Raw genomic sequence first — 21,132 nt, 5'->3', positions numbered from 1 at the left:
AAGGATGAATTTGCGGATGACTTCGAGCAGAGTTTCTTCGTTTCGGTTTTGTACAGGAACCATGAAAAAACGTTTAGGGTTTCCCCTTTCGATTCCTCCAAATACCCACTGTCTGTCAAGAGGACGTGCCCCTCTATTGATACATTTCTTTGATTTTCCAAACTTTGCTTCATCTATTTCTACAATGACTCCCTGACCTCCTATTGGGGCAGAATTTTCAATTAGACATTCTTCACATACTTGCCTGCAGTGGTTCGACCAGTCCAGAACTGTACTTGAGCTCATGTCCAGTTCAAATACTATGAGAGCATTTCTTGGGTACGGCAAAAACATCCACATATTACAAAATATTACAATCTTCGGTACAGTAAGTTTACTTTCTCCTATAAATGTACCCTTTCTGGCAAATTGTTTAAATCCACACGGAACTCTTTTGGATTTTAACTTTCCACGTCCCTGGACTCTCTTCGAACAGATGTGCCTCCACATCCCATCTTGTCCAATGTGCAGTTTGCATGCACTTCCACATTTTCTGCATTCCACTTCTTTCTTCAAGATTCCGAATTACAAATTCCACGGCATCTTCCACACCCGGCAACAACTTCACAACACATCCTCGACACGTCATCTTACAGCGAAAACACGGTGTGAACTGACTACCTAACTACGGGGAAAGCAAATGGCGGCAGTAGCAATAGCGTGTCGGAGAGAGATTTTCGCAGAAAAACACATGAATTCCCATGCGGTAAATTTCTTGTATCGGACAAACGGATTTCTTCAAATTTACAGGAGAAATTACTTACCGAATGCATTTTCTTTAGACTTGTGGAAGTTCGGGGAAGTGTTTTCTCACATCGTCCATTGAATTTTGCAGGTAAATCATCTATTTTTTGATATAAATGTGTAACCGATGCACGAAAGCTCTTGCATCCATATACTTCCAGGTGGATGTAGCCTGTGTGTGATGACGTAATCCCAGTCAATCCCGGTCAGTGTTTCCAAACACGTTTTTTTGTAACTGAAGAAGGTACATTTCAGCAAATGGTTTGTGGGGCTGTGTGTCAATGGTTCGTGGGGCTATGTGTCAATGGTTCGTGGAGCTATGTGTCAATATTTCGTGGGGCTATGTGAGAATGGTGTGTGGGGCAAAGCATATTTTTTTTCGAAACCAATTTTTAACTATTGTAACCTATACGTGACCCTACCTAACCTAACCTTACCGGAAATGGTTCATTGGGCTAAGTATGAATGGTTTGTGGGGCTATGCGTCAATGGTTTGTGGGGCTACGTAGGTATTTTTGGGTGCAGTGGGGTGGAAACACTGCGTGCCGAGTACGGTAGTGAAACTGTGACTGCCATTTTGAGTGTTACCGAAGGCAAAAAGAAACGAAGAAAACTTACTCGATATGTCGCAAATACAGCTTATTTCCGTGAAATAAGCGAGATGCACCTTCAGCAATGTTTCTCAATGCAGAATACGTAAGTACGAATATTCAAATTAAATGAACTAGCAAATTTCAGCCGTTTGTCTGATACGAGAAATTTACCATTTATACTTTAGGAAGGTCTTGGAAGTTTGTTTTCACCTCGTTGAAATTTTTTTGCCGATAAATCATGTAATTTTCGACATGAATGTCACTCCGATGCACGAAAGCTGTTCCCATGATGTCCGTCTACTACGTGAACCAAATATTTGCGAGCGTTTCATGACGTCACAACCGGTCAGTGTTTCTAAATGCGCGGTTTTGTAACTGTGGAACAGTTCTAGAACGTAAATAAACGTGACTTACTGTTCATCATTTCTGATTACGAACTTGCGACAACATGACGTGCACAGGGTCAGTGGCATGCTCAATGTGAGGTTGATGGGGGTTATAAACCCCCCCCCCCTTTCGCCCAGTATCTCTAAGGCTATTTATGAATGGTTCGTGGGGCTATCCGTCAATGGTTCGTGGGGCTACTTATGAATGGTTTGTGGGGCTATCCATGAATGGTTCGTGGGGCTATTTATGAATGGTTCGTGTGGCTATCTGTCAATGGTTTGTGGGGCTATTTATGAATGGTTCATGGGGCTATCCGTGAATGGTTCGTAAAAAATTTCTAATTTTGAAAAACAAATTTAACTATCTTTCCTAACCTAACCTTGCCGTGCATGGTTCGTGGGGCTATTTATGAATGGTTTGTGGGGCTATCCGTGAATGGTTCGTGGGGCTATTTATGAATGGTTCATGGGGCTATTTATGAATGGTTCATGGGGCTATCTGTCAATGGTTCGTGGGGCTAACCGTCAATGGTTCGTGGGGCTATATATGAATGGTTCGTGGGGCTATATATGAATGGTTCGTGGGGCTATCCGTGAATGGTTCGTAAAAAATTTTTAATTTTGAAAAACAAATTTAACTATCTTTCCTAAACTAACAGAACCTAACCTAACCTTGCCGTGCATGGTTCGTGGGGCTATTTATAAATGGTTCGTGGGGCTATCCGTGAATGGTTCGTGCGGCTATCCGTGAATGGTTCGTGGGGCTATTTATGAATGGTTTGTGGGGCTATCCGTCAATGGTTCATGGGGCTATCCATGAATGGTTCGTGGGGCTATCCGTGAATGGTTCGTAGGGCTATTTATGAATGGTTCGTGGGGTTTTCGAACCCGAAAAAAAAAATTAATTTTGAAAAACAAATTTAACTCTGTTTCCTAACCTAACCTAACCTTGCTGTGCATGGTTCGTGGGGCTAATATTTATGAATGGCTCGTGGGTCGGCTAGAGTCTAGTTTACGTCCTTCTTACCTTTTTACGTCTTTCTTGCGCACTCCTTCTTGCCCGTTGACAAAACCGTGCTAGCAGACAGCCGGCGCTCCGGCATCCGTAGAGTAAGTAAGTTTTTCTTTTTACACTTTCTGTCATTAACCATTCACGGGAACGAGGTATGCCTACGAGGTTAGGTTAGGCCTGTTAGGTTAGGTTCCATTAGCACTCATTTCACCCCTAAATACGTGCTTCATCATCGAAAAATGCCCTCAGTACGTTCAATCAGGCATATCCGGACAACATCGGTTTTTCTCGATTTTCTCCTCCAGGAAACTTTTCCTCGCCTTGGGATATACTTTGTTGAATTCCTTATAAAATAACCTTTCCAACGATATATGACACGTATTCCTTAGGAAAAGGACGTAAACTAGACTCTTACCCGTGGGTCTATACGTGCATGGTTCGTGGAGTTTTCGAACCTGGAATAAAATACAAAATCAGTAACACGAAAGTAGGTATTTTTGGTAACAGTAGTATAAGCCGGAGACACATTAAACTCGCTTGTTTTCAAATAAAAATCATTGCTACTTACCTCATATGCATAGCGGAAGATTTTTCAAGCTGGAAATCACTTTTTTTTTCATGAAAAAAGCGTTATTTTTAACATTATAACCATTTATTGGTCGTTGCTAATTCGGCGGGCAAATTTTGACACGTTGTCTATCGTCAGCTGATGTGCAGTGTTTCAAAACTTATGAACCAATAAATGCCGCACAAACTATTCACAAAAGGTTTTTAAGCGAAAATTGAGGCTAGACTCTACTTTACGTCCTTATCTGCATGGTGATTGCTTCTTTGTGTTCGCGGTGCGGGACCCGGCGTCTTTTTCTTTTTTACACTTTCTGTTCACGATAGCCCCACTATCCATTCACGGGGTCGAGGTATGCCTACGAGGTTAGGTTAGGCCTGTTAGGTTAGGTTCCATTAGCACTCATTACACCCCTAAATATGTGCTTCATCATCTAAAAAAATCCTCAGTACGTTCAATTGTGCATATCCGAACAACATCGGTTTTTCTCGATTTACTCCTTCAGGAAATTTTTGCTCGCTTTGGGATTTACGTTGTTGAATTCCTTATAAAATAAGCTTTCCAACGATATATGACACGTATTCCTTAGGAAAAGGACGTAAACTAGAGTCTTACCTTACATTGGAAAAAAAAACCGCTCACAGGTCATCTTGTCAAACTTTCGCGTGGTTGCTACACTGTAAGGGGGTTACATAACCGAACGCACGGAACATTTGATTCACGTAGTCGACGGTAATGGCGGCACGAGCTAGCGTACAACGGAGATGCATGATTGACGAAAAATACCTTATTTACAGGCAAAATACGTTGCACGATTCTAAAAAACCATTTCCCCGGCTTCAGAAAGTCCTCAAGAACGCAATTCCGTAAGTACTTTCTCGTCTTTTCTCCTGTAAATTTTAAGAAATTTGTCTCCGGCTTATACTACTGTTACCGGTATTTTTCTATGAAGACGGTTGCAACACTGCTTAACCACTGATCATGGACTACGCTAGACAAGATTTCTCCGCCATATCGCGTGTAACGCAAGCGAAAGCGAACAAAATAAAAATACTCGATATTTCGAAAATTGAGATTATTTGCGTGCAAAAAACGAAACGCGAAATAGAAGAATCCTTACGAATGCAGAATATGTAAGTATCAATGTGAAAACTACGAAAATAAGGGAATTAGAGACGTTTGGTGGTTACCGAAATTTTAATAAAACAAGAAATCCGTCTCCGCTATACGAAAGTGTTACCACGTTCTCTTATTAGAAAAGGAAATATTACATTCACTAGACCCAGGCTATTTGCTCTCTCTATTTTTTGTAAATTTTTTAAACTTACCCTGTATATTTGTCATAATTTATAGGGGGTGTTGCACATAATTGGGGGTTGGGTGTGTGGATAAATCACTGACTATTTACCACTAGTTTTAATGGGTGATGCTGCAGCACAGAATGTGCCACTCACTCGTAGAGCTTTACGAAATCGGAATATATAAATTATATGACACTTACCTCAAAATGTTCTTTCACAAAGTAATTTTTCACTTTTTCGAAGCTTCTCTTTGTATACGAAAACACGTCAATGTTGCCGACTATATTTCAACACTCACCCTTTTTCTTTAAAAAAAATCTACAATTGATATAGGGAAAAATATACAACCAATGTTTCATAATGGGATGGATATGATGTGAAAGAGAACAATTTGTCTTTATTAACGTTTTTCTTCTATACGTTGTTTCCAAAATTTCGTGATGTTTACTTTAACAGATATGATAATCAGTCTTGATTGGCATAGTTAGTTGTCAAAGATCAAAGAGAAACGCTTAAATAAGCAAATGTTTCAAAATATTAATGTTTTCTCCGTAGAAATTTAGAAAAATAATTATAAAAATCACTAAATATAAACGATATTTATGAAAATATGATTTAATTTTGTACGTACGATGGTATATATATATTCTCTTAGACTATGATGTGGGACAAATTGCAAAAGTCAATTTGTCTTTGCGGCTAAGCTTGACGAAATAAAAGGTCAATTGCGTTCAAGCTTGAAAAAGTAATATTATTTTTATTATGATATGAGGGGAGAAGAACAATATATAATGCATGTATTTTGCTATTGAAAATGAAACAAGAATGTGGTATTGAACGAGTATCTGCGAAGAGTAAATAATTGTTGTACTTACTTGCCTGAGAACTATAGTACGATGCTCTGATTTGTTTAGGTGTGATGAGTTTATTTACAACTCTTCAAAATAGACTATGTGAGTATGCAATTATGAAATTTTACCAATTATGTAAATGTAGTAATATATATTGTCGTAGTTAATTATTAGGACTGTAATGTTTGTGGTTCTTGTTTGTCAGACGCGACCTGGTGCACGGACAATAGTTTGGGGATATGAGGGTACATTTGTTTTTCTCATAGTTTCTCTATTACATAGGCAACCTATTTGCTTGTATACTTAACAGTGATAAATAGCATTATCCGTAAGATCAATGAGGCAACTTAAAACCGTTTCTAGTTGTATGAACTCTCTTACGACCATTTTAGTGAAACTCCATAAAAGATACATCGGAAATGGTCCAGCTTGTGTTTGCCGAGTGATTTTCGCAAGGTTTAGGATGAGAAAAACTGTCCAAAGTTTTCAAATGATTATGAATGAAATCTGAAGCTTGTAGACTGTGTTTACATTGTTTAAGTCTGTGGAAACTGTAATTGTGCTTAAATTTTGTTCCGAAAAGGAGTTGCCATATAGCCTATTTTGTACTGGAGTTGGCGTTCATGGAAAAAAAATATTATATTCATGTTAGAAAATTTTTTTTTCTCCAAAAACGTCAGCAACAAGTCTAAACTCTTCTCTTGAGGTTGAAAAACATATCAGGCAATATAGGTACTGTTCTGAACCCTCAAATCACAAAGTTGCTTACATGGCAGCATGATGAATTCCATTTTTATTTTTTTATTTTCTTCTTTCACTAGTATATGAAAATGTTTTTTTTTTTTACATCCGTAGGCTTATAACTCAGTCTGTCCTGAAGAAAGCAAGGTATAATTTGTAACTCTAGCATTCATATTTTTCAATAGGCTATATAACTTTTTATTGAAAACCTTGCGGAATTCAAGTTTTCCACTTGTCGCCTATTTAAGAGTTAAATATGAAACTCAGGAAACGTGCAAATAAATATACTTATGGAGTAAAATATGTAATTGTGTACTTTAAAATGTACATTTTTATACACTATCTTGTACGAAACAACATTTTGCTGATTTGATCTCAAATTGTGAACAAAATATGTAATTACGTGATTATCCAGGCCTGAGTAATAATAATAGTTTTTCATTCATTTATTTTTACAGTCATAACTACCAATCACCAGTCACCATTTGTTGAAAATGATGGGCTTCTCTTGTGAGAAAAGACCTCTAAAGAGATCGCGAATGGGTCCTCCTGATGTGTATCCACAAGATCCAAAACAAAAGGAGGTAAGTTTCTTTGTCAGTAACTTCTGACATTCCTTTTTTAGTTCTATAGTTAAATGAATTGTGTTGTCAATTACAATTTATCCATCTGTAGGGTTTCTTTCATTTTGTTTGGAACATATTTCTTTATCAAGGAAGTGTAAGAATGTATTCCATTGTTTACTCATTCTTCAAATGATACCAGATAGTCCTGAGTTCAAATCCGGGCCAGGGAATGGGTGTTCTTTGTGAGGGTCCCTTTCATCAATTTCATCATATCTTCACTCATCTTCAGAATTAGTCAAAAGTGGCAGAAATGCAAACTAAATTAACCAAATCAATCAGTCATTCTTCAAACTGTTTTTCATGATATGTTGTGTTCTCCAGAACATTTCAAACATTTCACGCGATACGCAGTCTTATGTTTCTGATCCATATATTTTTAAGCTCCACAATTCCAATATTATCTACAATTTTGTACCGAGCTTCTTAGTAACACCTTCGCCTTGTAGTCAAGGGATTGCAGATGTAATCGCCAATGGATTCACATTGCACAGCGATTCAGGTTGTACTTTAAACTGGTGATATAGCAACGATTTGCCTATCCTTGCATAACAAGGACTTTAACTTTAACAAAGAAACGAACTGCTTGTATATTTTCATGTAGTCACCACACTACCTAGTTTAGCTTTCTGCGATTAATACAACAAATTCATCTGTGAGCATGTTCATCGTGACTTTTGTGATCATGAGAGAGAGTTTTTTACTTATATCATAATATTTACTACTTTTAATGCTATGAAACTGTATAAATTCTCTTTTCAGAAGATTATGTACAGAATTTATTAAAGTTTTACACATATCTTTCAAGTAGTAAGTGTTGTAAGTGAAAAACCATGTCAGATAGTCTCAAGAGTAATGATGGGCATGACCATTTGTAAAAGATAAAGCTCACAGACAGTTGTGGGTTGTAGTGATTCCACTGAAAATCAATGAGATCGTTACAACCCGGAAGTTTCCATGACTGTACAATGCAGTGTTGTGTGAAGGTACATAGTGGATGTGCAGGTACGCCTCCACATATTCTCAAACTTAGTCATTTTGTAGGTCATGTGATTACAATCACCCTCTGGCTGCCTTTTCACTCCCTGTTGCCAAAGAATCAGTTGAGCAGAAGCTGAGTAAGCCCCAAAGGTACTTTATACATGGGTATTGTTTAAAAAAAATCCCTGAAATTCCCGGGCGCAAGACATTAAAATGTTCTACGCATAGAACACACTGGTCTTCCCATTAGAAATGTTAATTTTGTATTTCCATTACAGGCATATTACTTGTGCCTTCCTCTCAACATCCTGATCCATTTTCCACAGAGGGAACATTATGAAATCTCCATAGGAATTAAACAAAAAGTAAACTTTGTGTAAAAGTATGGAAAATCATGTTATGAAAGATAAAGTGAAAAATTTAAGTTAAATGTGAATGTTATTACTTTTTACAAATGATATCATCCAATTACTTTTATTGTTTGTTATGTTTTATTTAAATGAAGGATAAAGGCCATTATTGAAATATACAGTCATGTCTGCTTATAATGAACCCCTATGGATTTGGAGGCTTGTTGTCATGAGGCTGTAGTTAATACTAGTAAGTATGGATATGTGTTTTGTTGGCAGAATATACAGGGTGTGGCAGCATTTATAGCATAGTTTGAGTAGAAAATGAAGATGATAATGGCAATATTGCATGGCTGGCAACAGTGTTGTTATGCTGTGCATGAATTGCCATTTAACTTGTTTGTTTTATTCTGTGAGGTATGGTGGATTTCTTGTGACAGACTTTTCCTGTTATGTTGATATTCTGTGGCCAGCTCGGTCCCCAGATTTGTCCTCATAGGCTTACTTCTTATGGCATTTTCTTGAGCAAGAAGTATTCCAAACATGACCTGGGAACTGAAGAATTACATCAGAGATGTAGATACCAGTTAACCTGACTAATATGTTAGATGTGTAACATGGCACACTACTCATTTGGTAGGGGTCATATTCATACATTAACTGGTAAATGGCATTCCTTTCTGTACAAATAGGTACTAAAGTCAGTGAATAAAATACTTTTTTCCATGTATAATGTGAATAAATTACACTATGAATACTGCCACACCTGTAGAATCTAGTGATGTTTTCATGAAGCTTTTCTGTGTTCCCTGGTCCCTGTGGTATATGAAAAATAGTGACTTTTCAGAGCATTCTTCTCCTGGCAAGGTGTTAGCGATTATCAGCTGACTAGTATGGGGAATATATGTGCTTCAGGAATGGCAGGATGAAGTGAAAATTTTCAGGTCCAAAATACCCAGGTTATACATACTCTTGCATGCAAATGGATAATTTACAACTGAATTCAGAACTATTATTAATCCCTGTCTATCTAATGTGAACTTCAGTTTGCACATGAGAATGTATCAACAGTTACTACTGACAGTTATTTTTGTGACATTATAGGATGAGTTGAATGCTGTAAACGTAAAACATGGATTTTCCACCACTCCTCAAATAACAGATGAATTTGGCACCGCAAGGAATTGCTCCATTACCGCTTCCAAGGTAAGGTTTGCTTGCTCTTTTAATGATCTTTATTTCATGTTTTTTTTTTGTTTTTGTTTTTTAATAAGGAGAATAAAACTATTGTAATAGAACTAGTGCTTTCCATTTACTTTTAGTACTCTGATGTAGGGCTGGACCAATAACACTTCTATCCAATGTCCTATTCAGTTTTTTTGGTTCCAGTACAGCAAGATATATTTTCCAAATTTTACATTTTACTGCATTTTGAAGTGTTTATATATATATATATATATATATATATATATATGTTGGTTCCCTATAAACATAAAATCATTGCATAACAATATTAGATACACTGGAAACTGCTAAAAGCTTTATAGTGTTAATATATACCGTATTTACTCATGCATAATGCGCACTTTCTTCCAAAATTTTTGGCCTCAAATAGTGTGGTGCGTATTATGCATGGAATAATTTTTTTATGTTCACGGAACCCATGTTATATATCGTAGTAAAGCTTGAATTCTGTAGTTTCTGAATATGGCAATAGTATTCCATTCAAAATGGCTACACTTATTTGCAATGCGGTTGAAATAAGCTCATTACAAAATGAAGGAACATTCTGATTTTTATGGTACTTTGTATGGGAAAAAAATGAAGGAAAACGAAAATAATTAAAATAATATGACATATATGGAGTGTGTAAATGCCTTAATGGAGAAAATCTTGTGCTGCTAGCTGCTAGCTTGAGGGTCCTGAATGTGCCTCCTACAAATGTTTTGTTAGTCATAGAAAAAGTATATATTTTGAAGTTTTTTTAGAAAAAGTAAAGAGGAAATGAGCAAAACCACTTATAAAAGTGTAAAGGCCAGGTGCCACAATTTTTCACTTTGTAATGTAATGTTCTTCTCTTGGTCCACATAGCAACAGGTAGCTCATTGAATTGGAATGATGTCATTCACTGTTGATCGGCATAGCAACAGCTTTACGACCTACAACTAAGAAAGCCATTTCTCGAACCTGAATTGTACTGTGCATTATATACGAGATATAATTATTTGTTACTTTTCCCTATCAAAAACAGGGGGTGCATTATATACGCATAAATACCGTATGTATGTATCATAATAGGTGAAATGTCTTTATGTATCATTCCATTTTTAGCTTTGAAATTTTAGAAATCTTACTTAGAAAACTTGGAATTGTACTTGAATTTTAATCTCGTCTTAAAGTAGCCAGCCTATACAGTTGTTGGCTCAGTCATAGGAAATAAGAAAACAACAATTTCTTGAAGATAAGTAACACAAATATTCAACATCAATATATATTCAGAAATATATTATGTCTGATAATATGAATGGTTGCTAAATACTTGATATTCTGTGTTGAAAACACACACACATTTTTGATTTCCAGGTGGGAGCGTACTTCAATGCCATTCTCACGAAGAAAGAGGAGCTGAACACGCTAGTGGACAGTGGCAGAAAGCGGCAACAGATTAATCCAAAGGACAACTTCTGGCCGGCCACTGCACGAACTAAAAATGCTATAGAGGCTTGGTTTAAAGATTTGGCTGGGAGCAAACTACTCAGCTTACTAAGCAAGAAGGTAGATTTAATGATTTGTATTTAAAATATATGCTTCATATGTTGTGTTGCATGGGATAAAGAACCACATTTCACCCCAATTTAATGCTACTGGCAAAATTACTCTTTTGTAAATTTAACCTTTAGAGGCTTTGATATCAAAAAAAGAGAGAAGTTTACAAATAAGTAATGTTCATTAAAACTTAAAAACATATTGTACTACATAATAAAATTGAAAAGAAGACATAGAGGTTGATGGGATTGAAAGCTTGCAATTAAGATTTTGATTTTATATGTGCATTTTTCATATATGCAAAATAATCTAACACAGTTATTTTTATTGGTTTCATTTGATTTTATCTGCGACGTTTCGTTCCGATTTCCCAGAATTTTTTCAAGCTACACATACAACAACACAACCACACATGGCTAGTCACTCTACACTTTTTCATATGTTCATATATGAGTTGGCCCGACCCTGTGGCCGAGTGGTTAGCACATCGTGCTGCGATGCCAAGGGTCCCGGGTTCGAATCCCGGTCGGGCTTGGTTGTTTGTGAATGTCCATTCGTCAATTTCATCACTCATCCCCATCTTCGCAAATTATCCAAGAGGCACAAAATGCGAAGTAAAATAAACTAAATCAAATCAAATCAAATCATATATGAGTTAAACCAGACGTAATGGTCAGTTCCTATATTGGATGTGCTGTCAATCGTATAATAAACATTAATACAAAACATGCATTTTTCATGGCTGCACTTCTTTTTTTTTTTTTAATGTTTGACTTTGACACAAAAAGGAAAGTAGCTGAAGCCCAAATTATACTATCGCACAAAGGATGTTTGGCAAGTTGTCATGTGAGAACCAGAGGAGCGTAACTCCCAAAATGTGGCTTTCGGTTTAGTTGGTAGGGCATCTGACAGTCACGTGGGAGACTCAGGTTCAATTCCTGGGGTGAGTGATGTAAGTTTGGAATTTTTTGGGCTTTGTCCCTGCATAAAGTAGCTCTGCGATTTGCCCAGCCTCAAGTAAATGGGAACCTTGGGCAGGGGTACAGGCAGCCGGAGCATGGTGCTGATGACATCACCTTAAGAAAATGATGGGGAGCCAAGATCAAGAATGTAGGGGGCCCTACCTCCATCTTTACCCTATATGTGCACCGTACATGGGAACTTGAAAAAGAAAAGAAATAAATCTTTCATTTACAAGATTTTAGCTCTTCAAATTCTGAGATTGGAGGTTTATCATTATTATTGGTTCTTGAAATATTAACCAGGCTGTCAGTGTCTATAGTGACGATGCAGTTAGCATAAAGAAACAACATTGCAAAAGTTTCCTCAACATTGATGAAAATAGTCCAAGAAGATAGCTCAAGATCAGGAGTAGAAAAAACTATAAAAAAATATAGCTGAATCAAACTAACATAAAGTTACACATTTTGAAATATGATCTTAAAAGATTAGATTTATTAATTACTAGGGACGAGACACATTAATCCATAATGTATCGGTATTGGTCGATATACGCATATCGGTGTATTAGTTTATCTGTAAAATTACAGATTATTTTACCGAGCCAATATATCTATAAATATCTTACAATTTAGTGCAAAATTCTGCCATTTTGTTATAACTTTTATGGATAATCTCCATGCCCTACTTGTAAGAAAAATTAAATGTCTAAATATGCAAATTATTTTGCACTGGAGTCACCTCGAAACTTACTTTTAATAAGGAGGTCAATGATCCATTCAGGTTCTTCAAGGACCATTTTGAATTTTATATCAGATCGGTAGAATATCGGATATCAGTATTGGCAAATTTTATATTGCAACTTTATTGGTATCAGCCAAAATTTCTTAGCGGCTCATCCCTATTAATTACTATATGGCCGACTCTACCATATCGCCTTAGATTTTAAAATTCGGCTAGAAGCAGTGAAAAAGTTTATAATGGTATTTTTATTATTCTGATTTTTAATGATACACATAATGCAGAAAACTAACAAATATAAAAAAAATGATATGCTGTATTCGTTGTTTTAAGAAAAAATGTAATGGAAATTTCCATAAGTGAACTCAAAATATTTTTTTAAAAAATATGTTTTTTTGACACCAGGTAAAAATTTTCAGGCACCATGGTTTCCGGCACTTTATATTTTTCTACCCCTGCTCAAGGTCAACATTTTGGCAATCCCTGATTTGGCACTACCATCTAGCACATAAATATTGCCAAGAGATAAGTTGTAAAATTTTTGATTGCTTCTTTTATTATAAACAAATTCAAATATTGCTTCTCTTTCAGGCTCCAATATTTAACAAGAAGGAGGAAATATTTATGATGCTATGTGAGTACCAGGTACCTATGCTTCGTGCAGCGTGGTTTATCAAATTAACTTCAGCATACACAGTAGCCATATCTGAAGCAAAAATCAAGAAGAGGCAGCTACCTGATCAGTCTCAAGGTAAGGTAATCTGGAAACTGAGTTTTATAATTTTCTTGTATTTAGAGCTTCACATGATATTTGTGCAAATTAAATGGCAACTTTGAATTTTTGCATAATTTCGAGGATAACAAGATTCTGTGAAAGTGTTGTGGACCATATGAGAGATAAAAATTGGCAGAAAAATAATGGCCAGTATGAATAAATAAAATTTAATCGATACTTTCCAATCCTATTACCACTTGTATTGACTGATACCAGTGCATCGGCATCGGGTCAGCCCTACTGTAATTCACTGTTCCATTTTTTTGACTGTGGATAAGATGAATATATTAGCGATGAGTAGGGACACTGATTTATAGTAAATAAAATTCATGAATTTCGCATTTAAAAAGTTACAATTTCGGTATATAAAAGCACTGAAAAAAGATCATTTCGTTGGAAAAGTGGTAAATAAAAGTCAAAGTTAAGTAGTCTGCACCTACCTTTTCTCAGTTAAAGTGTACACTTAACATAACCTCTGCATTGCATGGTTTTAAATTGTATCTCTGGTTGGTCATTATTAGGGAGACAAATTTATGGTAAATAAAAACTGAGGAGAGCGGTAAATAAAATGTTATATCAGCAGTATATACCAGCGGTGGAAAAAAAAAATTGGCACATGCTTTTTCATCATGAGAGGAAACATCATACAAAAGAGCTATAAATTGATAAACTACTTCATTTTTATATACTGTACACATACACAAGTACTTAGCTGTCCAAGCAAAAACAAAACATCAACACAAAATCACTTCATTTGTAAATTGCATATCTCAAGTGATTTATTCATTGTATGTATTTAAAGGATATCCTTGCTGTCCATCAAATAAAATAATCCCTACTGCACATACACAAACACATGTTGAAAATCACATGATGATAAACAAAATTCATTCATGACTGAACACAAATGATGCCATTGATTCCCTTGATGTGCGGGAACAGACTAATCTTATCGCTGCTACAGCTAGCAAGTTCAATGAAACTGGAAGTTGAGTGGAAATTCGGGGGAAGAAAGGAATGCAGCTTGACAGAGAGCGAAGATTTCGAACTGAGATTATGTACATGGGAAATCCCAATTTGCAGCATCTTCCTGCTGTGATAGAAGATAAAACGTTTTTCAGCTGCAAGTGGTAGGAAACTTCAAGCAAACGTTTCGTTACAAATCTACAGTTTGCGCGCACAACCTCGATTGCCGGTTTTTGCTTGTTTTCTACACAATTTGATGATATTTCACGGTTATTTCGTGGAAAAGCACACATTTCGTATTACTTCGCGAATAAAACTCATGCATATTTCATTATTGGGGGTGTAGTTATGTGCAGAATGTTCAAAATTGCATCTTTTTTTCACATTTCGCAATTTCGCGCATCGCGAAAATTCAGTGTCCCTAGCGATGAGACATTAATCTGTACTCTATTGGTATCGGCCAATATAGGCACATTGGTGTATCTGTTTATTGGTAAAATTACCAGTTATTTTACCGATCCGATATATCTGGGTGTGTAATTTGTTATTAGTCAGTTAAGTCCTTTTGCTTTTATGACTGGAATTTATGATTTTTTAAAAAGTATCTTTGTTACTGCGATTTGGGGGTTACAGTGGAACCTCGAAGTGAAGTTTTTCAGACGACCAAGCTGAAAATTTAAAATGTGGGAAAATGTAAAATCGAGGAAAATTTTATAACATTTTGCTATGTTGGGACCATCAAGATTGAATGTATGCTGCGGGAAAATGTAAAATCCGGGAACATATAATCAGCGTTCGACTGTACATCATAAGGAAGTCTGCTCAGGAACAGAACATGACAGGAGTCAACACAGCACAGATCATGCTGGAAGAAGTGCAAGAAGGGAAGAAGAATAATGCTTGCAAAAGACCATTTAGAAATGAAGAGACAAAGGACTTTGTTAAAAACTTTTTTTTACGGAAAATAAAGTAACAATGAATACATGCGAGGTGGTATGAAAACGTTTTAAGACTAGTTCTGTAACAAATGAGGGAGGACATTCAGCGAAAGTGACCGTATCTGTGGCATGTGAAAAAGTGGATGTTCCACGACAACAATGCACCCTGTCATCGAGCTCTCCTCACATGTGAGTGTGTCGCCAGAAACAACATGATCTTGCTTTGCACCCACCTTACTTGCCAGATTTGGCTCCTGTGGACTTCACCCTCTTCCCAAAGATGAAGATCCAGCTCAAAGGTTGCTGTTGTTTTGACACCATTGCAGAGATCCAGCACGAATCGCAGAAGTTGCTTGACACGCTTCAAAACAGAACACTTCCAGGACACGTTTCAGAAGTGGCAGGGATGCTAGAATCTCTGTATTGCTGTACTTTCTTGTAAACAGAGCTTGTCTTGAAACCTTTTGATGCCATCTCATATTTTAACTTACAATACTTACATTTTGTTCAAAAATAATATTTTTTGCCTGAAATGTTGATAGATTAATTTTGTGTAGAAGTAATGTGAGAAACCTGGCTATGGAGATGTGAAAGTAAGAAAATATATATTATTAATGGAGTCCCAGTTATACTTTTAAGATGGTAATCTATCAGTAGAATCTAATGAAATTGGTCAGCAATTTGTCTTTTTTTTTTTGTCACTTATGCTAATAATTTTGACCCTTGGGCTAGTTTCCATCCCTGCAATTTCACTACTAAAGATTCTCAGTTAGAGTACTGGCTTGGCCACTGCTGCTCCTTTGGTAGTGTTTGATGATTTAACCCAATCATCCTTCATCCTCATTTTCTTTATTACAGATTATTATCCATGAGGCTTTTATAGTGGTATAGAAACAGTTATTCATATCTGTTAGAATGTGAGTGATTTGAAAGTATCACAAGAAAACAGAATGTAGAACCTGTAATTCATAGGCTTGCTCTTACTGGATAACAATTCAACATAATGTATTGTAGAGGTGGGACAAATTAATCAGTTGGCCCATATAGATATATCGGTGTATGAGTTATCGGTAAAATTACTGATAATAATTTGACCAATAACTAGGTGCGTCGCCTGATAATGTTCGCATGAGGACGTGAACGCTCATGTATATGTTTTAAATTACGTTCATATTAAATGCATACACACACATATATTATTGAAAAGAATTCTTCTTTGATATTTGAGTATATACACACAATTTTCACTGATACGACGTCTTTCACGTCCGATAACTTTTTTAGATAGTTGGTAACACTGACCCCCACGGTGTTCCACGGATTGCGTTGAACACAATTGCCGTGCGTGTTGCATCAAACTGGCAGCTAAGGGTCTGTTGGCCAATATACCCCGAAAATGTTCACTGCACTGTGCGAACACATGTTGGTGCGAGCCCTGATGCAAGTGGCAATACTTCTTGCATTTGGCACCAGAGCGCAGCATAAACAAGGCATGTCTAGGGGGGCTCGAGAAGGTCTGCGCTACATAGTTGCATAATGTAGAATTAAATTTTAATTATTTCTCTTGATATAGTTATTAAGTACATTGTGCGTCGCTGTGTAGCGTTCAATTACTTGACCCACAGTGAGAATGTTATTTTCTGTGTAATATCTAGAGCTGAATTATAGGCTTCGGCCGGTCATCCTTCAGGAGTGAGTTCGTGTGCGCAAATGTATCTATTGCAAACAAGACTACTTACTGATTTGCCAGAATTACTGGCTAAAGAACATGCACTAAACATGCACTTTCTTTAGCCACTTATTCTGGCAAATCAGTAAGTAATTTTTTTGCAATAGATTCATTTAAAAAATATATAAATATATCTAAAAGAGAATTGTTATTCTTTTTTCATTGGACAGTTCTTGTAATTGATCAATTCACTCGAATGCATGGACGGGCAAAGGACACATCCTGGGGCATTTGTTACCATTTGTACATATACAAGCGACTCGCTTCCAAAAGACTGCTTCTGGAACAATTCGTTTCGTGCAATGCATAAGATCAAGCATGGTAAATATGTTTGATTGATTGATTTGGTGTTTTAAGTCCACTTTATGCACAGTAAGACTAATCGGAACTGGACCTACAGTTTTAAGTGGGATCCGATTCACTAAGTGCCTCCACCGGGTATCGAACCCAGGACCCCTCAATTACAAGGCGAAGATGGGTAAACATGTTAATGACGTCGATAAACAGATGTTACTATATGCTTTAAATCAGTGGTTCCCAAAGTGTGTGCTGCATCACCCTGGGCAACATTGATTGACTTGCAGGGGCGCTGCGAAATGTTCCAATATTTTCACTGAATTGTTAGTCAATGCTATGAATGTTTCAAATATGTGCTTATTAAGTACATTTTTACAGATGAAATGTTTCTGAATTTGAAATACGTGTTTAATTTTTAACTTAAGGCATGCAATCTTACAAGTAACTGAGCGTTGCAAGTGTTAGAGAGCGCTACAATCTGGGCGCCGCGGAGAAATCTTGAAACACTAAGGGCACCGTGAAGCAAAGAAGCTTGGGAACCCTTGCTTTTAATGGTCGAAAATCAATCTCTGAACCATGGCAAAATGATGCTAGGAGGAAAAATATGAAACACGAGGGAAGAAGGAATATGAGCAATGTCATATTGACATAAGCATCGCAACCGAGTTATTGTGAGCAGGGGGACATTCTGTATAATACCCAAATTTCTTAATACACAAAATACATTTTTTCTGGACTGGACGGGTCCTCCCCTCTGTCCCACTAAAGATGCACGTGCTTTCAATGCTGAATGAATGTCGTTGGTTAACATATGGTCTGTGTAATAGAAAGTAGATTGCGAAGTATTTTAGTCATGCGTTGTTCATACCTGAGATTGCATGTTATACTAATTAGTTTGCACTAGCCATTACTAATTGTAAATTACGTAATTAAAAGGGTGTTAATTGAGTGAAAAAATCTTGTATTACTTCAAATATAGCGTGATTTTCGGGGGAAATTGTTGCAAATAAGTTGAACTGTTATTCTTACTTTTTCAATTGAAGATGAAGTTACAAGGGAGTAATTAAGGAGGTCAATGAACCATTCAACTTCTTGAAGGAGCATTGGGAATTTTATATCGAATCTGTAAAATATTGGTTATTGGTAAATTTTATATCGGTACTTAATCGGTATTGGCCAAAATTTCATATTTGCCCATCCCTATTATATATAGAATGTACTTTAATGCAGAATGCATGTGCTCTCATCATGTAAAGTAAAATTCCAAACATACACTTTGGTTTTCAAATGAAAAAATCCATAGCAATGTTGCAAACATTAATTATGGAGGTGAATGAACCATTCCGATTTTTCAAGGAACGTTTGCAATTTTAGATTTGATTGGTAGAAAATCCATTATTGGTATTGGTACTTTATCAGTATTGCCAAACACTTCATATACACCTTTCAGACGAGTGAGATTAAGGTTCCACACCACTGTGACAAGCGACAACAAGGTGCCTGTTGCATATTACTTGTTGGCTGTTGCTTTTGTCTGAAAGCTGCTTTATGGGACGTGCCTCTTTTTATGCTTGGCAGCATGATTCACTTCTGTCCTGTCATTTGATATGTGTGAGATGTATGAGTGCAGAGGATAACATTATTGCTGCTATTCTTATTATTTCCAACGGATGATAGTCACTGTACCTTTCCTCAGGGTAGTTGTGTTTTGTTTCTGTTTCTTGCCTTGTTTTCGTAAAAATCACTGCATGCATTGTCTTACTTTTCTTCTGTTTCTTTCCCTTGGCATGGTTTGACGGTTTCTAGAGGTGTTTGTTTACCTCTGTGACACCAACGCAAGACCTTTTTACAGGCACAACACCTCTAAGATTGCAGGAAAGAACTTGCTTGTCACATTTCCCATGCTTCTGAGAAGAAGAAACGCAGAGCAGAGAAGTGGCTTGTGTGTTATGATAGGAACGAAGCGAGGTGCCAGGACAAGAACTGAAGATTCTTTCCATCTTCCTTACTATTTTTAGGCATGCTGCATGAAAAATATCATTTTGTAATAACATCCAACATACAAATTGGCATTTTTTCAATAAATGCAAAAGTTAATATCAATATATTAGGGATGGTTCTATGTGAAATTTTGGCCGATATCGATAAAGTACCGATATAAAATTTACTGTTAACCAATATTCTACTGATCCGATATAAAATTCCAAATAGTTCATTGATCTCCTTAATGAATTCGTGGCACCAGATGAACCAAGCTTTTGCAATGCAAACGAAGCTGTATATTTAGACATTTACTTAAGAAAACAATACAAAATGTAGATTATATGTTCATATCCATAAACTATAAGAAAATAACACAATATTAAATTAAATTATAAGATATTTATGGATATTTTGGATCAGTAAAATTACCGATAATTTTACCTGATGAACTTGTACACTGATATGCCTATATTGCCCAATACTGGTAGACTACCGATTAATCTGTCCCATCCGTTCAGTATATACAAGGATGACATTAGTATTTGGAAAATATCAGTTGGAATTATTTACGGATGGGGCCAATTCCTTCCAGAGTCTGGGTGTCTCACGGAGTCCCCAAAAATGCCATGCAACACTTTAAATGGAATCTAAATGCTGGAAATCATGCAAAAATGAATAATTTCATTATTTTTCCAACAACATTTTGGGGAGATATGAATTTTGTAATTAAAGGGTTATCTCATGTAAATTATGAATATTTTATTGGAAAACTCTTACCTTGATATGTTATAATTCCAATGGAAAACTTTTATATAGATGCACATATGTGGTAAATAAAAATGCAAAATTTTGAAGAAGAAAAAAAGGTAAATTTCAGGTTCAAAAGCTGCAAATAAAATGACATTGTGGTTTTAAAATTGTGAATATAATCCTAAATTTGATTTAAAAACTGTACTTATTACACAAAAGAAACATATCCCTTCTAAATAGCACATTTACGTAATTACCAGAGTATTAAATTTATTCATGTACAAAGAGTTCCATTTTTGCTTCTCCAATATTTACAGCAGAATTCATGTATTTTCCATGAATTGCATAACTCACAGGATAATTCAAACTTCAGCCGGCCCCCTCGGCGGAGTGGTTAGCACATTGTGCTACGACACCAGGGGTCCCGGGTTCGAATCCTGCCCTGCGCATAGATGTTTGTGAGTGTCCCATTCATCAATTTCATCATATCATCACTCATCCCATCTTCGCAAATTAGCCAAAAGTCGCACAAAAAGCAAAGTAAAATAAAGCAAATCAATCAATTATTTCTGCTGAGATGCTGATGAGTCAATCAATCAATTCAAATTTCAGACTGTGTTGCTTGGTTAATAAACTCTAAATTTCGTGTTTAAGAGTCTATTTCGCATTTTGCAGTTAATTTCACATCATTTTGTGACAAAACAGGGTAGGAAAATGTACCTCACACCTTTCAGAAACATGAAAAATTAACATTACGCCATGCTACTTGGCATTTTGTGTTTTCGTTAAAAACGAAATATGCATACCTGTACCTGTACATTAAAATTAGTTTGCTTTAAATTGTTACAGATTTTTAGTATCAGCATTAGAGTCTATGGTAATTGTTAATGATAAGAGTATCAGAACTGGTACAAGTATTGTCATGCCATTTCTATAAATTCAAAGTGTCAATTGGCTTAGCCATAATGTTTCTCTTAAGTATTATGTGAAATACTGTAGAATGTGACTAGTAAAGGAAAATTTTATATAGGGGTCCATGTG

At 36.2% G+C, this 21,132-nt stretch overlaps 2 protein-coding genes across 4 annotated transcripts in view; one reads left to right on the top strand and one right to left on the bottom strand.

Annotated features, from left to right (window-relative positions):
• Positions 1-4,931, bottom strand: part of LOC145993882 (uncharacterized) — a 56,364-nt gene extending 51,433 nt beyond the window's left edge. The window contains exon 1 of one of the 2 annotated variants that reach the window (XM_083129756.1): positions 4,841-4,931. The gene's annotated coding sequence lies outside the window, so the exon portion shown is untranslated. Of the gene's footprint in view, positions 1-3,954; positions 4,003-4,840 lie in introns of those variants that run through there. The other variant, XM_083129757.1, reaches the window with a different exon arrangement.
• A 414-nt stretch (positions 4,932-5,345) lies between these two features.
• Positions 5,346-21,132, top strand: part of LOC145993881 (mediator of RNA polymerase II transcription subunit 12-like) — a 224,189-nt gene continuing 208,402 nt past the window's right edge. For both annotated transcript variants that reach the window (XM_083129754.1, XM_083129753.1), the window contains exons 1-5: positions 5,346-5,593; positions 6,691-6,816; positions 9,291-9,392; positions 10,770-10,961; positions 13,245-13,404. In XM_083129754.1, coding sequence (XP_082985880.1) covers positions 6,727-6,816; positions 9,291-9,392; positions 10,770-10,961; positions 13,245-13,404 — 544 coding nt within the window. In that variant the 5' untranslated portion in view covers positions 5,346-5,593; positions 6,691-6,726. The remainder of the gene's footprint in view (positions 5,594-6,690; positions 6,817-9,290; positions 9,393-10,769; positions 10,962-13,244; positions 13,405-21,132) is intronic.

This window comes from Lepisma saccharinum, chromosome 10 (genome assembly GCF_977018435.1).
Source record: "Lepisma saccharinum chromosome 10, izLepSacc3.1, whole genome shotgun sequence".
Taxonomy (NCBI): domain Eukaryota; kingdom Metazoa; phylum Arthropoda; class Insecta; order Zygentoma; family Lepismatidae; genus Lepisma; species Lepisma saccharinum.
The sequence above is the reverse complement of the archived record's forward strand: the minus strand, read 5'-3'. Positions and strand labels throughout refer to the sequence as shown.